Below are 20,431 nucleotides of genomic sequence, written 5' to 3' on the forward strand. Positions count from 1 at the left end.
GCCCATATTGGACCATATTTACATATAGGTCGGTTTAGGGTCTTAGGCCCGTAACAGGCGCATTTATTATCCGATTTCGATGAAATCAGAAACAGGGAATTGTTTTAAGCCTCCCGACATCCGTTTTAAATATGATTCAGAACGGACCATATTTTGTTATAGCTTTCATATAGACATCTGTTGATTTAGGGTCAAACAAAATTGCAAATTTTGCCCATGAACAGGAACAGGGGCAAACTGCTCACATATCAATGAGAGCAGTCCGATTCAAATTTAAGCTCAATGATAAGGGGCCTCCCTTTTATAGCCGAGTCCGAACGGCGTGCGACACCTCTTTGGAGAGAAGTTTTATATGGCATAGTACCTCACAAATGTTGGCAGCATTAGGAAGGGAAAACCAGCACCGAAAATTTTTTCTGATGGTCTCGCCAGGATTCGAACCCAGGCTTTTAGCGTCATAGGCGGACATGCTAACCTCTGCGCTACAGGGCCTCCGAATTGATTTAGGGTCTTAAGCCCATAAAAAAAAATTTTTGAGTTGATTAAAGCCTCCCTATATCTGACTCAAATATGGTTCAGCGCGGTCTATATTCAGATATAGCTGTCATAAAGAGCGATTTGCCGATTAAGGGTCTTGAGACCATAAAAGCTGCATTTATTGCCCGATTTCGCTGAAAGATGAAACAGTGAGATTTTTTAAGCCTTTAATCATCACACCCAAATATTGTTCAAAAATGCCTTATAGACCTATCTTCCAATTTAGGGTCTCAATTCCATAGCAAGTAAACGCATCCTAAGTTCGGCCGGGTCGTATCTGGGGAACCCACCAACATGGATTCTGCTAAAAGTTTACACAAAGGATTTGGACCGTACGTAACACGATTGTTGGAAGTCATAACAGAACACAGGCTCCACCGCATAAAAATTGAGGTTTCCAAGGGCTTGAGATGTCAAATCAGGAGAACGGTTTATATAGGAGCTATGCCAGGTTTTACATCGATTTGAACCATTCATTTCACCATTGTTGGAAGTCAAAACAGAACCCTACGTGCTAAATGTCAGCTCAGTCGGAAACAACTGCGGCGTTTAGGGGCTCAAGATGTCAAATCGGGAGATCGGTTTATGTGGGCCGATTCAGACCGTACTTGGAACGATTGTTGAAAGTCGTAACGGAAAAAATTTCAGCTAAATCGCTTTTGTAATTGCAGCTTCTAGGAGCTCAAGAAGTCAAGTCGAAGGACCACTTAATAAGGACGCTATATACACATCTGAACCGATTTGGATATGACACAGAATGGAAGAGGATTAAGAAAGACGAGAAGTGCACAGAACTCGTTTAAACTGTTAAAGCGCATAACAGCCTCATCACTGGCTTACGGCCTAAATCTATTCTAACCTAAACCATGTTTAAGCGTATACCGTGTATGCTCTTTCACAAATCCAATCGACATTTGGAGCCATTAGTGCTAAATTTGGATTTTGATGAATTGTTTTTCGAAGGACGAATATCTCTAGGTGAACAAAGAATGCCGTGGCGACTAAGAATATAAACGAAAACAACGACGTAGTAGAAAACAAGCAAAAGCAAGTAGAGTTCGGCCAGGCCGAATCTTTTATACCCTCCACCATGGATCGCATTTGTCGAATTCTTTTCCCGTCATCTCCTTTTAGGCAAACAAAAGATAAAGGAAAAAAATAGCTATGCTATTGGAGCTATATCAAGTTATGGTCCAATTCGGAATATAATTGGATTGAATGTTGAAGAACATGGTAGAAGTCATTGTGTAAAATTTCAGCCAATTCCAATAAGAGTTGCGGCCTTAAGGGGCTCAAGAAATAAAATCAGTAGATCGGTTTTTATGGGAGCTGTAACAGGCTACAGACCGATTCAGACCATAATAGATTAGTATATTGAAGGTCATGGTGGAAGCCGTTGCACAAAATTTCAACCTAATCGTATAATATTTGCGCCCTCTAGAGGCTCCAGAAGTCAAGATCCCAGATCGGTTTACATGGCAGCTATATCAGATTATGGACCGATTTGAACCATACTTTACACAGTTATTGGAAGTCATAACAAAACACTTTGTGCGAAATTTCAGCCAAAACGAATAAGAATTGCGCCCTCTACTGGCTCAAGAAGTCAAGATCCCAGATCGGTTTATATGACAGTTATATCAGGTTATGGACCGATTTGAAACATACTTAGCACAGTTGTTTGATGTCATAACAAAACACTTTGTGCAAAATTTCAGCCAAATCGAATAAGAATTGCGCGCTCTAGAGGCTCAAGATCCCAGATTGGTTTATATGACAGTTATATCGAAATATGGACCGACTTGGCTCATTTGCAATCCCAACCGTCAATAAGAACAATTTTGCAAAATTTGAAGCGCCTAGTTTTACTCCTTCAAAGGTTAGACTGCTTTCGTCAGACATATGGACGGACGGACGGACATGGCTAGATCGACTAAAAATGTTATGACGATCAAGTCAGGATCTTAGATGCATATTTCGAGTTGTTACAAACGAAATGACGAAATTATTATACCCCTATCCTATGGTGGAGGATATAAAAAGAAACAGCTATTGGTGTTCACTGGCATTTTGGTGGAAATGAACCAATCACATTGATGCTAGATTGACACGAGCTCAGCCAAAAATAGATTGAAGGTCACTAGATTGAAAATTGACACATGAGCAGATGTTGTACAGCATTGTACCGCAGTTGTTCGTTTCTTGTGTTAGTCAAAGATTCCATAGGAATTCCCTGGTGTATTCTAAGCTTATATACCAGAAAAAAAAGCAAAAGCTAAAACTTAGGGCCGGCAGACGGGAGGCCGGCAGAAAACACAATAGCGCCGATGATGGTGGCCTAACCAAGAACGGAAACGCCATTTAATGGTGTGTTTCTTATTGTGTCTCATTCACCTGTATGTCTGGCATTTTCTTTTCTCTAATCAATAAAAACCTTTCATATTTGTGGTATTCGGTTAATCAGCCCCTATTTGTGTTCTTAGGGAGATTAATGCAAAATAGATGAAATCAATGACCAAGCCTAACAGAATTCATAGGTTAGGCCGCTATTGGAGCCTATGATGAATATTGGAATTTAACAACAGAATGAATTATTTTCATCAAAATCTTTTTTTTTTTCAAATGTCATGCCATCTCTTCAATGTTTAATGCCATCTCATTTGTTTTTATACCCTCTACCATAGAATGGGGGTATACTAATTTCGTCATTCTGTTTTCAACACCTCGAAATATGCGTCTAAGACCCCATAGTCGTCGTAGTAGCTATGTCCGTCCGTTCGTCTGTCTGTCGAAAGCACGCTAACTTTCGAAGCAGTAAAGCTAGCCGCTTGAAATTTTGCACCAATACTTTTTATTAGTGTAGGTCGATTGGGATTGTCAATGGGCCAAATTGGTCCATGGTTTGATATAGCTGCCATATAAACCGATTTTGGGTTTTGACTTCTTGAGCCTCTAGAGGGCGCAATTCTCGTCCGATTTGTATGAAATTTTGCATTAGATGTTCTGTTATGATTTCCCATAACTTTGCTAAGTATGGCGCAAATCGGTACATAATGTGATATAGCTGCCATTTAAACCTATCTGGGATTTTGACTTCTTGAGCCTCTAGAGGGCGCAATTTTTATCCGAATGAACTGAAATATTACACAATGACTTCTACAATGTTCAGGATTCATTTATGGTCCGTATCGGACTATAACTTGATATTGCTCAAATAGCAAAACAGTTCGTATTCGATATTCTTTGTTTGCCTAAAAAGAGATACCGCGCATAGAACTCGACAAATGCGATCCATGGTGGAGGGTATATAAGATTCGGCCCGGCCGAACTTAGAACGCTCTTGTTTTTTTTTTATTATATTTTTCATTTATTATATTTTTGTAGCTACTATAAAAGTGATTGTGACTTGACTACGTTGTTTTTTTTTTATTACAAGTATATCCTTCAAATTTTACAATATCATAACATGAAGTGGGACATGTAAGGGGTTTTGTGGTTATTTTTTATTCAAGAAAATCCAACCACTCATGTGGTTAAACTTGATTTGAAATACAACCCATTGTAGTCAATTACCGGTCTATGATGAGTTGTGGGAAAATCTTAAATTCATGGCAGTGAGCTGGCCTCAATTTGGCTACTAGTCATGGTCCTAGCATCCTTGGCCTCTCCTTTCTGTGCTGTCTTTCCATCATTTGATTAATGTTAAATTTTATTCTCATATTGCTCTCATTTTTCCTTGACTATTTTCATACAGGCTTCCGGTATTGGAAAACTGAAACCCAATATTGTATTAATGGGCTACAAAACGGATTGGCAGTCCTGTGAGCACAAGGATTTAACGCAATACTTTAACATTATACACAAGGTAAGTAAGTGCGTAAGTAAGGGTAAGGGACTAAAATCATGCATGACATGTGAGTGGAAGCTTGCAATGACTATGTGTGTTTTCTGGAAAACGTGAACGTTTTGTTAACCTAAATATGGGGCATTACACAAAACAAAGGGGAGGCAAAAGTGAAGTGAAAAATTTGTCTCGATTCCAGATCGAGACAAATTTTTGTACCGAAATGCCCCATATTTACAGTCTCAAATGTTGCATATTTTATAACTACCACAGGGACTCACCCTGTGTAGCTGATGATTGTGTTTTTTATATGCTTCACCTTTGGGAATTTGTTTTTTCATCTTCTTCATGTCGCTTTTATTACTCCATGGTCATTGTGTAGAAGCAATCTAAGCCATGACTAGTCACTCAGTCAGTCAGTCATTTTGCTGCGTGAGCTTAAAATTGAATTTATTAACATTTGTCTCACTTTCAAGGCTCTGGACATGTACTTTTCCGTGGCTATACTACGTGTTCCAAATGGTTTGGATTGTTCGCAAATATTGGGCGACGAGAGCAGTGCCCAGCGGAATATGTTGGATGTGCCACGTACCTTGCAGCCCAACGAAAGCTCTGCCGACCTCAACTCAGTAGAACGTACCGCACAGAATGGTTTGAGCGGCAGCATGGATTCGTTGAGTCGCAATGTATCCCAAGGTAAGCCAATGCCACACATCTCCAAGCGAAGGGGGAGACTTGAATTCGAAACAACTTCAAAATGGCTTTGAATTCAAGTATCCCCTGGACACCAGAAGCAGCCGATAATGTTGGTAATTTTGTTTATTTTTCGATCAAATTCGCTTGCATAAGGAATACAAATTATTTGTCTACTGGTGTAAAACAAAAGCGGCATTCTTTTTTTGTGTGCTTTAAGTGACGCTGGCCCTGTGAGGTATGCATATATGCGATATGTATGCGATTTATATAAAAACAGTAAAGATGGGCTACATCGGACTATATCTTGATATAGCCTTCATATAGACCGATTCGCCGATTTAGGGTCTTAGGCCCATAAAAGCCACATTTATTATCCGATTTTGCCAAAATTTGGTACAGTGAGTTGTGTTACGGTCTTCGATATTCTTCGTTAATTTGGCCCTGATCGGTCCAGATTTGGATATAGCTGCCATATAGACCGATCCGCCGATTTAGGGTCTTAGGCCCATAAAAGCCACATTTATTATCCGATTTTGCTGAAATTTAGGACAGTGAGTTACGTTAAGCCCCTTGACATAGTTCTGCAATATGGCACAGATCGGCCTAGATTTGGATATAGCTGCCATATAGACCGATCTCTCAGTTTTAGGTTTTGGGGACATAAAAGGTGCATTTATTATCCGATTTTGCTGAAATTTAGGACAGTGAGTTAGGTTAAGCCCCTTGACATATTTCTTCAATTTGGCCCAGATCGGTTCAGATTTGGATATAGCTGCCATATAGACCGATCCTCCGATTTAGGGCCTTGGGCCCATAAAAGCCACATTTATTACCCGATGTTGCTGAAGATTGGAACAGTGAGTTGTGTTAGACCCTTCAACATCCTTCTTCAATTTGGCCCTGATCGGTTCAGATTTGGATATAGCTGCCATATAGACCGATCCGCCGATTTAGGGTCTTAGGCCCATAAAAGCCACATTTATTATCCGATTTTGCTGAAATTTAGGACAGTGAGTTACGTTAAGCCCCTTGACATAGTTCTGCAATATGGCACAGATCGGCCTAGATTTGGATATAGCTGCCATATAGACCGATCTCTCAGTTTTAGGTTTTGGGGACATAAAAGGTGCATTTATTATCCGATTTTGCTGAAATTTAGGACAGTGAGTTAGGTTAAGCCCCTTGACATATTTCTTCAATTTGGCCCAGATCGGTTCAGATTTGGATATAGCTGCCATATAGACCGATCCTCCGATTTAGGGCCTTGGGCCCATAAAAGCCACATTTATTACCCGATGTTGCTGAAGATTGGAACAGTGAGTTGTGTTAGACCCTTCAACATCCTTCTTCAATTTGGCCCTGATCGGTTCAGATTTGGATATATCTGCCATATAGACCGATCCTCCAATTTAGGGTCTTGGGCCCATAAAAGCCACATTTATTACCCGATGTTGCTGAAAATTGGAACAGTGAGTTGTGTTAGGCCCTTCAACATCCTTCTTCAATTTGGCCCTGATCGGTTCAGAATTGGATATAGCTGCCATATAGACCGATCTCTCGGTTTTAAGTTTTGGGGACATAAAAGGCGTATTTATTGTCCGATTTTGCTGAAATTTGGGACAGTGAGTTGTGTTAGGCCCTTCGACATCCTTTATCAATTTGGCCCATATCGGTTCAGATTTGGATATAGCTGACGGACGGACGGACCCACCACCATTCTATGGTGGTGGCTATAAAAACAAACTTCATGTAATTGCTGCCTGCGACTCTGGTTCAATGACCTATTGGTAAGGTTCAGTTTTTGCACAACTGCCGTTGACGGTTAGGTTTCTTCCTCGGTCGTTTTTGAAGAAAGATGGATAGATGTGTTGTCAGACCATAAACATTAAACAGTGGACTTTCCATCGTTCTGTTGTCACAAAGCACAAAATTGTTCAATAAATTTCAAAGATTTGCAATCGTTGGTGGTTTTTGAGGTTCTTCATGCTGAAATGGCAGAGTATACTGAACACTTTTCACTTTCACAGATTACTTTTGGACACAATTGTCATTCAGTGTTGCCACCCCGAAAAACTTAATTCAAATAAAATCACCCTTTCTATATATGTAGCTTCGGTTATATCAAAGTTTTGCAAACGGAATGACCCCTGTCAATCGGTAGGACATGTAAGAAATTTCATTATTGTTTTTTTTTTTTGAAGATTGTTGCTTGATTTTAGCAGTAAGAATTTTACAATGCCTAAAAATAAATCTACTTTGTGGAATCGGAAATTGCTATTTTCATGTGTTGCAAACAGAATAAGAAATATGCTAATACCTTTTTCCGTCGGTGGGGGGTACAAAACTGTTGGCTGTTGTTTATTGTAATCCCCTAGCAGAATAAGGCCTGTTTATCAGTGCATTAAATAAGTTGAAACTATTGGCAAAAAAACAAAAACAAGTAAAAGCGTGCCAAGTTCGGCCGGACCGAATCTTATATACCCTCAACCATGGATCGCATTTGTCGAGTTCTATGCGCGGTATCTCTTTTTAGGCCAACATATGATAAAATAAAAGAATTGAAAAATTTCAGCCAATTCGAATAAAAATTGCGTTCTTTAGGGGCCCAAGAAGTACAATAGGGAGATCGGTTTATAGGGGAGCTATATCGGGCTATAGATCGATTCGGACCATAGTTTACACGAATGTTGAAGGTCACGAGAGAAGTCGCTGTACAAAATTTCAGGCAAATCGGATAATAATTGCGACCTCTAGAGGCTCAAGAAGTCAAGATCCCAGATCGGTTTATATGGCAGCTATATCAGGCTATAGACCAACTAAGACCATATTTAACACAGTTGTTGGAAGTCATAACAAACCACTTCTTGCAAAGTTTCAGCCAAATCGGATTAGAATTGCGCCCTCTAGAAGCTCAAGAAATCAAAATCCCAGATCCGTTTATATGGCAGCTATATTAGGCTATGGACCAATTGAAACCATATTTGACACAGTTTTAGGCAGTGATACCAAAACACTAAGTGTTAAATTTCACTTAAATCGGACAAGAATGGCGCCCTCTAGAGGCTCAAGAAGTCAAGACTCAAGATCGGTTATATGGCAGCATTATCAAAACACGGGCCGATTTGAACCAAATTTAGCGCAGTTGTGTGCAAAATTTCAGTCAAATCGGACGAGAATTGCGCCCTCTAGAGGCTCAAGAAGTCAAGACCCAAGATCGGTTTATATGGCAGCTATATCAGGTAATGGACCGATTTCAACCATACTTGGCAGAGTTGTTGGATGTCATAACAAAACACGTCATGCAAGATTTCATTTCAATCGGATTAGAATTGCGCCCTCTAGAGGATCAAGAAGTCAAGACCCAAGATCGGTTTATGTGCCAGCTATATCAAAACATTTACAATCCCAACCGACCAATTCTAATTAAAAGTATTTGTTCAACATTTCAAGGGGCTAGCTTTACTCCTTCGAAAGTTAGCGTGCTTTCGACAGACAGACGGACGGACGGACAGACAGACGGTCGGACAGACGGACGGACAGACAGACAGACGGACGGACGGATGGATGGACGGACGGACAGACGGACGGACAGACGGACGGACAGACGGACGGACAGACGAACGGACAGACGGACGGACAGACGGACGGACATGGCTAGATCGACATGAAATATTTCGAGTAGTTACAAACAGAATGACGAAATTAGTATACCCCCATCCTATGGTGGAGGGTATAAAAAGACTTGATTTAGATTTTTGTTAAAGTTAAAATACTAAGAATATTGGCTTCCATCTCTTTTCCTTTCAATTTGTTTGGCATTTATGGTTGCCTAATGTATCGTAAAGAAATAAACTATGGTGTGCATACTCGTCAGTAAATATATGGGAGATAAAATAAGCCGAGTTGTTACACAAATTCCTTATTTTTATCAGTAACGCAGCGTTGTTGGTTTTATAATCTTTGTTATAGCCCATCCAAATACTTTGGCATAATAAGTGAGTGGTTTGGTTTTCGATGTCAAGCAGGCAAAATTGGAAAAGGTTTCGATTAAAATTGTTGTTATCTTTATAGACACATCCATTTGATGATCTGTTTGTCCGCCCCACAGTGAGCAGAAGAGAGATGAAACATGTTGGTAATCTTTGAGCAGATAGAATGTTCTTTTATGCTACTTTTAATAAGCAAAGCAAATTTTTTAGGAGATGTGTGTAAAATTTCATCATCCTTGGGAAATTGAAATGGATCGATTTTTATGAGAGCTATTGGGTTGCCCAAAAAGTAATTGCGGATTTTTCATATAGTCGGCATTGACAAATTTTTTCACAGCTTGTGACTCTGTAATTGCATTCTTTCTTCTGTCAGTTATCAGCTGTTTGAAAAAAGGTGTAAAAAAGTATATTTGATTAAAGTTCATTCTAATTTTTATTAAAAATGCATTTACTTTCTTTTAAAAAATCCGCAATTACTTTTTAGGCAACCCAATATATCTATTGATTGGCTTCTATGCAAGGCTTGGTACCTCACAAATGTCGCCAGCATTAGAAAACAACCACCGAAAATTTGTATACCTTCCACCATAGGATGAAGGTATACTAATTTCGTGGTTTCGTTTGCAACACCTCGTCTAAGACCTGATCGTTATGACATTTTAAGTCGATCTAGCCGATGTCCGTCCGTATGTCCATCGGTTGTCGAAAGCACGCAAACTTTCGAAGGAGCAAAGCCAGGCGCCTGAAATTTTGCTTCGAATTAATGTAGGTCGAATGGAATTATAAATGGGTCAAATCGGTGCACGTTAAGGTAAAGCTGCCATGTAAACTGATCTCAGGAATATACTTCTAGAGCCTGTAGAGGGCGAAACTATTACCCAATTTGGCTAAAATTTAGCATGAGAACTTTTTTATTACCTTCAATAGATGTACTAAAAACTACCCGAATTCGTCCCAAAACCTGATATAGCTTCCATATAAATCCATTTCCCGAATATACTTCTGTAGCCTCTAGGAGGCGCAATTCAAACATATACAAAATCCATAGGGATTTCTTCTTCTTGTCGTTCCAATAACCATTTTATACTCACCACTGAAGGATAGGGGTATACTCATTTTGTCATTTCGTTTGCAACACATCGAAATATCCATTTCGGACCCTACAAGGTATATATATTCTTGATCAGGGTAAAAATCTAAGACCATGTCCGTCCGTCGGTCCAACTGTCTGTTGAAATCACTCTACAGTCTTTAAAAATAGAGATATTGAGCTGAAAATTTGCACAGACTCCTTTTTTGTCCATAAGCAGGTTAAGTTCGAATATGGGCTATATCGGACTATATATTGATGTAGCCTCCATATAGACAGATCCCCCAATTTAGGGTCTTAGACCCATAAAAGCCACATTTATTATCCAATTTTGCTGAAATTTGGGACAGTGAGTTGTATTAGGCCATTCATCAGCCCTCTTTAATTTAGCCCAGATCGGATCAGATTTTTATATAGCTACCATATAGACCGATCCCCCGATTTAGGGTCTTAGAACTATAAAAGCCACATTTATAATCCGATTCAGCTGAAATTTAGCACAGTGAGTTGTGTTAGGCCACTCGACATCTTTCTTCCATTTGGCCCAGATCGGTTCAGATTTAAATATAGCTGCCATATAGACCGATTTCTCGATTTAAGGTTTTGGACCCATTAAAAACGCATTTATTGTCCGATGTCGCCGAAATTTGGGACAGTGAGTTGTGTTAAGCTCTTCGACAGTTTTCTACAACTTGGCCCAGATCGGTCCTGATTTGGATATAGCTGCCATATAGACCGATCTCTCGATTTAAGGTTTTGGGCCCATAAAGGCGCATTTATTGTCTGATTTTGTCAAAATTTGAGACAGTGAGTTGTGTTGAGCCCCTCAAAATACTTCTTCAATATGGAACAGATCGGTCCAGTTTTGGATAAAGCTGCCATATAGACCGATCCCTCGATTTAAGGTTTTGTGCCCATAAAAGGCGTATTTATTGCCCGATGTCGCCGAAATTTGGAACAGTGAGTTATGTTAGGCCCCACGATATCCTTCTGCAATATGGCACGGATCGGTCCAGATTTGGATATAGCTGCCATATTCACCGATCTCTAAATTCAAGGTTTTTGACCCATAAAAGGCGTATTTATTTCCCGATATCGCCGAAATTTGGGACAGTGAGTTATGCTAAACCCTTCGATACTCTCCTTGAATTTGGCGCAGATCGGTCCAGATTCGAATATAGCTGCCATATATACCGATCTCTCGATTTACGGTTTTGGCCCATAAAAGGCGTATTTATTGCCCGATATCGCCGAAATTTGGAACAGTGAGTTATGTTAGGCCCCACGATATCCTTCTGCAATATGGCACGGATCGGTCCAGATTTGGATATAGTTGACATATTCACCGATCTCTAAATTCAAGGTTTTTGTCCTATAAAAGGCGTATTTATTGCCCGATGACGCCGAAATTTGGGACAGTGAGTTATGCTAACCCCTTCGATACTCTTCTTGAATTTGGCGCAGATCGGCCCAGATTTGAATATAGCTGCTATACTGACCGATCTCTCGATTTAAGGTTTTGGGCCCATAAAAGGTGCATTTATTGTCCGATTTTGGTAAAATTTGGGACAGTGAGTTATGTTAGGCCCTTCGATGTCCTTTTTCAATTTGGTCTAGATCGGTCCAGATTCGAATATAGCTGCCATATACACCGATCTCTCGATTTAAGGTTTTTGGCCCATAAAAGGCGTATATATTGCACGATTTCCCTGAAATTTGGAACAGTGAGTTAGCTTAAGCCTTCAAACATTTGACCTAAATATGGTTGAGATCGGACTATATTTAGATACAGCTGTCATATAGACCGATCTGCCGATAAAGGGTCTAATGCCCATAAAAGTTTAATTTATTACCCGATTTCGCCAAAATTTTAAATAGTGAGTTTACTTGTGCCTCCCGACATCTGACCTAAATATGGTTTTGATCAGACTATATTTAGATATAACTGCCATATATACCGATCTCCCGATTAAGGGTCTGAAGCCCATAAAAGCTTTTTATTTTAACCGAATTTGCTGAAATTTGAAACAGTGAGTAGTTTTAGGCCTCCCAACATCTGACTGAAATGTGGTCCGGATCGGACGATATCTAGATATAACTGCCATATAGACCGATCTGTCGATTAATGATCTCAATGCCATAAAAAGGGGATTTATTGCCTGAATTCGCTTAAACTGTGACTTGTATATGAGTTCTCGGCAACTACATCAAATATGATCCAGACCAGACCCTATTTAGATATAACTATGGATTTGGTGGTTGAGTTTTAATGAAGTCGGATGATTAATATATCCATAGTGGTGGGTAGCCAAAGTTCGGCACGACCTGTCAATTTTGTCAAAGTGTAAATGTTAGCTGAATTTTAACTTTTTTACTATTATATATGGTAAAGTTCGATTCGTTTAATCACATATTTTAAAAAATCAATAATTTGTATTCCTTATGCAAAAGTTTGCATGTCCTTTGATTAAAATGTATATTTGGTTACAAAAAATTTTATTGGAAATATCTTAGATAAGTTTCCAATATTTTTGCATGATTTTTTTTTTTAATAATTTATTTAATCCCCAACTACTACCACCACCACCACTACAACTACCTGCAACACCTGTACATATGTGAATGACGCAAAAAAAAAATAAACTATGTAATTTGTATTATCCATATAAAATGGCACAAATTTTATTAAAACTCAAAAAAAAAAACATCGTAACACACTTGCCATGCGCCTGTCACGCTGCACTTGCTACCTCCATACATGCCACAAACAGATGCTGCTACAATGAATACCAACAAAAACGGAATTAAAAAAGGTAAGTTTACTTTTTAAGTTCTGTAAAACTTCTTCGCCTGGTCATGAATAAGTAAAAGGCTTCCCCTTTTGGAAGTCTTTCCGGCATATATGCATAGAAATTACAAAAGTAAATTTTTAAGTTTGTTTGTAAAGGGTGATTTTTTTGAGGTTAGGATTTTCATGCATTAGTATTTGACAGATCACGTGGGATTTCAGACATGGTGTCAAAGAAAAAGATGCTCAGTATGCTTTGACATTTCATCATGAATAGACTTACTAACGAGCAACGCTTGCAAATCATTGAATTTTATTACCAAAATCAGTGTTCGGTTCGAAATGTGTTCATTCACCGTAACGTTGCGTCCAACAGCATCTTTGAAAAAATACGGTCCAATGATTCCACCAGCGTACAAACCACACCAAACAGTGCATTTTTCGGGATGCATGGGCAGTTCTTGAACGGCTTCTGGTTGCTCTTCACTCCAAATGCGGCAATTTTGCTTATTTACGTAGCCATTCAACCAGAAATGAGCCTCATCGCTGAACAAAATTTGTCGATTCACTGAAAATGATTTCACTGAAAATGATTTGCAAGCGTTGCTCGTTAGTAAGTCTATTCATGATGAAATGTCAAAGCATACTGAGCATCTTTCTCTTTGACACCATGTCTGAAATCCCACGTGATCTGTCAAATACTAATGCATGAAAATCCTAACCTCAAAAAAATCACCCTTTATTTGGAAAGGAAAGTAAAGACTTGCTGGTATGGCATGTTGAAGAGTTTTCGGGATTAAAACAAATGTCATGCAAAGGTTTTAAATAAACTACCTTTGGACGGTTTCGAGAACAATCTTAAACAATACTCGTAAGAAGAGGTGAAAATGATTTATGAAATTCATTTTAATTGAAAACTGAAACAAGTTTATGTCCTCTCTACAAATATCCGAACCAAAGGCCAGGAAATGACTTTAAAGATTTTTTACCAAATTGAGATATGTTGTTCTTAGTTGACTATCTGTTCTCTTTTTTTCGTCTGTTTCTATTTGGAGACGGGCTCAATGATCGGAGACTTGTATACCCTACATCACTACTGTGTAACAGGGTATTACAACTTAGTGCATTGGTTTGTAACACACAGAAGGAAGAGAGATAGACCCTTTGACAAGTATACCGATCGACTGAGAATCAGTAACCCAAGGATGGCCCTATTAGCGCTATTACCGAGATGAATTTATTATGAAATCTTAAACATATGAATTCTAAACATGATGTCTTCGTTGAGTTTTGGAACTTCACGAATGGTTGCAACATAGGTCGGAAAGTTGGTTTAGCTGCTCGAACGTCTATTGACAATGGCATTACCATAACCGAAACAAAAATCCTGGGTTAGAGTCTTAACATTGATGATTAGTTTGTATCGGAAAAGTGAAAAGTAAGGCTTTCTCTCGCTTGCTGGGTTAGTTGGAGTTGGATGACTTATTGGGGCCTGTTTCGAAACAAAGGCATGCTTTACACCGTACTCTTTGCCTATGTAGGGTACTTTAATCAATTGGGCAAAGATGTTGATGAAGATACATGATGGATCAGAAATCACGATCCATTATGTTTTGAATGATAACACACACTTGCCCAAATTTTATAAATTCTTTGCTATGCTATTCATTGAATAGAAAGCATTGGATATTATTTCGAGCTAAAAATGTTCGCAAAATCATGAAAAAATTTTGAAAATTAAAATAAAAGAGTGCCACCAGAAAAATAATTTTCAAAAAATCTTGATGAAAAATAATTTTGGCAAAATTTTTATACAAAACTAGCTGACCGGCCCGCTCCGCTGCGCCTTCTTTTACTTTATATGCAACAAAAGTTTCCTTGGAATATTTATTTTCGACAATGAAAGATCTGTTAGTGATATACCATGATAACTTGACAAACAGTTTAACAATATAAGTGCCTTTATCTGAATCCCATATAATCTCTATTGATCTACGAACTTAAGTTTGGATGTAAGGTGTACTCCATTCTTAAAATACTTCATTTCAGCCCGATATTCTCATGATGTCTGATTTAGTGCTGTTTTCGGGGGTGAGGTGGTCCCCCTGATACTTGGCCCTGAAAAAATTTCAGCATCATGCTCTTATCTCAAATACCATTTATTTAAACCCCATATTGGCATAGACTTAAGAGGAGTTTGCAGGATGAGGCGTCCCCCAAACACATGGCCCCAAAATAGGTTATCAAATTATATGTATCTCAAATTCAAAGAAATATATTCAAACTCGACCCAAATGTCAAAAAAAATCAAAAAAAGAAACAATTATCCATGGCTGAGTGACCAAATTTTGAAATGTTGCGATATGAAAGACAAACTTTATCAACGGCATAGAAAAAACAGAAACAATTTAGAAAAAGAAAGAGAATATAAATCATTCAACAACAAACTTAACCAAATGATAAACAATGCCAAAAATGAATACAGGATGAAGGAATTCATAAAAAATAGAAAAAACATGCGTGGTACCTGGTCATTAATAAATGAAATTATCGGGAAAAAAACTCACAATGTGGATGAAGTCATAAAGAGAAACTTCAAAAATATAGACCTAAAAATAGTTACCGAAGAATTCGCTATACAATTTAAAGCAAATGTCCAAAACATTCTTCATGACTGTGATATAAAAACAAACTTTTCTCAAGTAATAAGAGCCCAAAATACAATTTTTATGGAACAAACCAATGAAACTGAAATTTTAAATATAATTAAAAACATTAATTCCAATAAAGGAGCCGGCTTTGATGGGATTCGACCGGTGGATATTAGAAAAAATGCAGAAATATTTGCACCAATAATAACCAACATTGTAAACTCCAGTTTAAATGAAAACGTAATTCCCAATATGTTTAAAACTGCACTTGTAAGGCCTATATATAAAAATGGAAATAAAACTGACTATAACAATTATCGACCAATATCTATTCTACCAGTGATCGAAAAGGTACTGGAAGAAATTGTTGTACGAAGGATGAACGATTTTTTGTGCAGATATAAGATTATAAGCAAGCAGCAATATGGTTTCCAAAAAGGACGAAATATTAACCAACTACTGGGTCACTTTTCATCATATATAAATAAATGTCTAGATACAAAAATGCATTGCCTCGTACTATTTGTTGACTTTAGCAAAGCGTTCGACACCTTATCACATGCAAAACTTCTTGATGTACTGGAAAGAGTTGGCATACGAGGAAACTGCCTTGAATGGATCAAAAACTACTTGTACTGCAGAAAATACAGAGTCAAAATTGATGAACATCTGAGCCAGGAGAAGGATTTGCATTATGGAGTTCCTCAAGGATCAAAACTCGGGCCCATACTATACCTAATATATGCAAACGAAATGATTAGACAAGCCAACTGCAGCAAAATATTTGCCTATGCTGATGATACGGCTATAATTGTTGCGCACAATGATTTGGAGAGAGCAGTAGAGAATATGCAAAATGAGCTTTACAACATAACAAAATGGTGCCATGACAATGGATTAATCATCAATGCGAACAAAACCAAGCTAATGCATATTAAACAGCCTCACATTCCAACGTGTGACATAAACATAGACATAAACATAAAGTTTCATAACAATGACTGCCTGCATAAGAAACAACTATCTACAACATTTGCAAATGATACATGCGATAAAATAATCGAGGTAGTTGGTACATATAAATACCTTGGAGTTATGGTTGACCATAATTTTAACTGGAAGGAACATATTCTGAACCTGAATAAAAAGTTAAGAAAAGTCTCCTATGTGCTTTATCATCTAAATAATTGTGCGCCAATACACGTAACCAAACAGGCGTACTACTCATTAGCGGAATCCTACATACGTCACGGCATTACAGCATATGGAAACTCTTCTCATTGCAATACACTACAAAAGTCTCAAGATAGGCTAATTAAAATATTAATGAAAAATAAATCAGCCAATTCACCCCGCAATCACTTACAATACGCCTCCACTCTCACCCAAAGATACACTTCCGTCCGACAAAATCAGATCAATTATAATACACCCGAAGAGACAATAAAGGAGTTCATGAAAATTCAAAATATAATGACCATCAAGAACATTTATAAAACAACAATAATCAAGGAATTCGAAGACGCAAATTTTTTGGAGCCTATCAGTCACTCCCATAATACGAGAAGAAGAGCTGAAGGAAGATTTAAAACGCCAAGATTCAATAACAAATATGGCAAGAACTCGATTGAAGTACAATTACCCAGCATTTTAAACGCCTTGCCAATGGAAATTTTTAGCTTACAAAACAAAATTAAGAGAAGAAAAAATATTAAACAATTTTTCTTAAACTCGCAATGAAGCGAAAAATTTAAATAATATTGTAAAATATGAACTAAGAATCAAATTTGTTAATTAATTTTTTTATACATTGTCTTTTATAAAACCTGCATACAAGCCACGGCTTCGCGGGGATTATTTGTTATGTATGGAAACAATTTGTTACTCAATAAAATTCAAATTGAAATTGAAAAAAAAAAAAAAAAAAAAATTCGTTTTTAAATCTCAAAACAAACAAACAAACAAACAAACAAACAAACAAACAAACAAACAAACAAACAAACAAACAAACAAACAAACAAACAAACAAACAAACAAACAAACAAACAAACAAACAAACAAACAAACAAACAAACAAACAAACAAACAAACAAACAAACAAACAAACAAACAAACAAACAAACAAACAAACAAACAAACAAACAAACAAACAAACAAACAAACAAACAAACAAACAAACAAACAAACAAACAAACAAACAAACAAACACAATTTGATTTTTTTATATAAGATAAAAGGACTTTCGCATTAACAGGCGAAAAAAAAATTGATATTTTTTTAAATTTTCTAACCAGATAAGAATTTTGCAGTGTGATTAATTCCGATTATTTTTATTGAAACTCGCTATCCTACCCCAATCCTATCCTTTTCCTTATCCCTATCCATATCCCTATCCCTATCCCTATCCCTATCCCTATCCCTATCCCTATCCCTATCCCTATCCCTATCCCTATCCCTATCCCTATCCCTATCCCTATCCCTATCCCTATCCCTATCCCTATCCCTATCCCTATCCCTATCCCTATCCCTATCCCTATCCCTATCCCTATCCCTATCCCTATCCCTATCCCTATCCCTATCCCTATCCCTATCCCTATCCCTATCCCTATCCCTATCCCTATCCCTATCCCTATCCCTATCCCTATCCCTATCCCTATCCCTATCCCTATCCCTATCCCTATCCCTATCCCTATCCCTATCCCTATCCCTATCCCTATCCCTATCCCTATCCCTATCCCTATCCCTATCCCTATCCCTATCCCTATCCCTATCCCTATCCCTATCCCTATCCCTATCCCTATCCCTATCCCTATCCCTATCCCTATCCCTATCCCTATCCCTATCCCTATCCCTATCCCTATCCCTATCCCTATCCCTATCCCTATCCCTATCCCTATCCCTATCCCTATCCCTATCCCTATCCCTTTCGCATTAACAGGCGGAAAAAAACTTGATATTTTTTTAAATTTTCTAACCAGATAAGAATTTTGCAGTGTGATTAATTCCGATTATTTTTATTGAAACTCGCTATCCTACCCCAATCCTATCCTTTTCCTTATCCCTATCCCTATCCCTGTCCCTATCCCTATCCCTATCCCTATCCCTATCCCTATCCCTATCCCTATCCCTATCCCTATCCCTATCCCTATCCCTATCCCTATCCCTATCCCTATCCCTATCCCTATCCCTATCCCTATCCCTATCCCTATCCCTATCCCTATCCCTATCCCTATCCCTATCCCTATCCCTATCCCTATCCCTATCCCTATCCCTATCCCTATCCCTATCCCTATCCCTATCCCTATCCCTATCCCTATCCCTATCCCTATCCCTATCCCTATCCCTATCCCTATCCCTATCCCTATCCCTATCCCTATCCCTATCCCTATCCCTATCCCTATCCCTATCCCTATCCCTATCCCTATCCCTATCCCTATCCCTATCCCTATCCCTATCCCTGTCCCTATCCCTATCCCTATCCCTATCCCTATCCCTATCCCTATCCCTATCCCTATCCCTATCCCTATCCCTATCCCTATCCCTATCCCTATCCCTATCCCTATCCCTATCCCTATCCCTATCCCTATCCCTATCCCTATCCCTATCCCTATCCCTATCCCTATCCCTATCCCTATCCCTATCCCTATCCCTATCCCTATCCCTATCCCTATCCCTAGCCCTATCCCTATCCCTATCCCTACCCCTTTCCCTTACCCTTGCCCTATCTTATTCCTATACCTATACCTATTCTATCCTATCCCAATCCTATCACTATCCTAATCTATCCTACCCTATCGCTATCCCTATCCCAATCCTATCACTATCCTATTCTATCCTATCGCTATCGCTGTAGCTATCCTTATCCTTATCCATATCCATATCCTTATCCTTATCCTTATCCTTATCCTTATCCTTATCCTTATCCTTATCCTTATCCTTATCCTTATCCTTATCCTTATCCTTATCCTTATCCTTATCCTTATCCTTATCCTTATCCTTATCCTTATCCTTATCCTTATCCTTATCCTTATCCTTATCCTTATCCTTATCCTTATCCTTATCCTTATCCTTATCCTTATCCTTATCCTTATCCTTATCCTTATCCTTATCCTTATCCTTATCCTTATCCTTATCCTTATCCTTATCATTATCCTTATCCTTATCCTTATCCTTATCCTTATCCTTATCCTTATCCTTATCCTTATCCTTATCCTTATCCTTATCCTTATCCTTATCCTTATCCTTATCCTTATCCTTATCCTTATCCTTATCCTTATCCTTATCCTTATCCTTATCCCTGTCCTTATCCTTATCCCTGTCCTTATCCTTATCCTTATCCTTATCCTTATCCTTATCCTTATCCTTATCCTTATCCTTATCCTTATCCTTATCCTTATCCTTATCCTTATCCTTATCCTTATCCTTATCCTTATCCTTATCCTTATCCTTATCCTTATCCTTATCCTTATCCTTATCCTTATCCTTATCCTTATCCTTATCCTTATCCTTATCCTTATCCTTATCCTTATCCTTATCCTTATCCTTATCCTTATCCTTATCCTTATCCTTATCCTTATCCTTATCCTTATCCTTATCCTTATCCTTATCCTTATCCTTATCCTTATCCTTATCCTTATCCTTATCCTTATCCTTATCCTTATCCTTATCCTTATCCTTATCCTTATCCCTATCCCTATCCCTATCCCTATCCCTATCCCTATCCCTATCCCTATCCCTATCCCTATCCCTATCCCTATCCCTTTCCCTTTCCCTTGCCCTATCTTATTCCTATACCTATACCTATACCTATTCTATCCTATCCCAATCCTATCACTA

General features: G+C 38.3%; 1 protein-coding gene across 2 annotated transcripts in view; it reads left to right on the forward strand.

Moving 5' to 3' along the window:
- The window catches only part of LOC106091665 (bumetanide-sensitive sodium-(potassium)-chloride cotransporter), a 214,958-nt gene that overhangs the window by 162,833 nt on the left and 31,694 nt on the right, over window positions 1-20,431 (forward strand). Inside the window, exons 15-17 of one of the 2 annotated variants that reach the window (XM_013258268.2) lie at window positions 4,292-4,402; window positions 4,858-5,077; window positions 12,928-12,969. In XM_013258268.2, the coding sequence (XP_013113722.2) occupies window positions 4,292-4,402; window positions 4,858-5,077; window positions 12,928-12,969 (373 nt within the window). The remainder of the gene's footprint in view (window positions 1-4,291; window positions 4,403-4,857; window positions 5,078-12,927; window positions 12,970-20,431) is intronic. The other variant, XM_013258271.2, reaches the window with a different exon arrangement.

This window comes from Stomoxys calcitrans, chromosome 1 (genome assembly GCF_963082655.1).
Source record: "Stomoxys calcitrans chromosome 1, idStoCalc2.1, whole genome shotgun sequence".
In the NCBI taxonomy this organism is placed as follows: Eukaryota; Metazoa; Arthropoda; class Insecta; order Diptera; family Muscidae; genus Stomoxys; species Stomoxys calcitrans.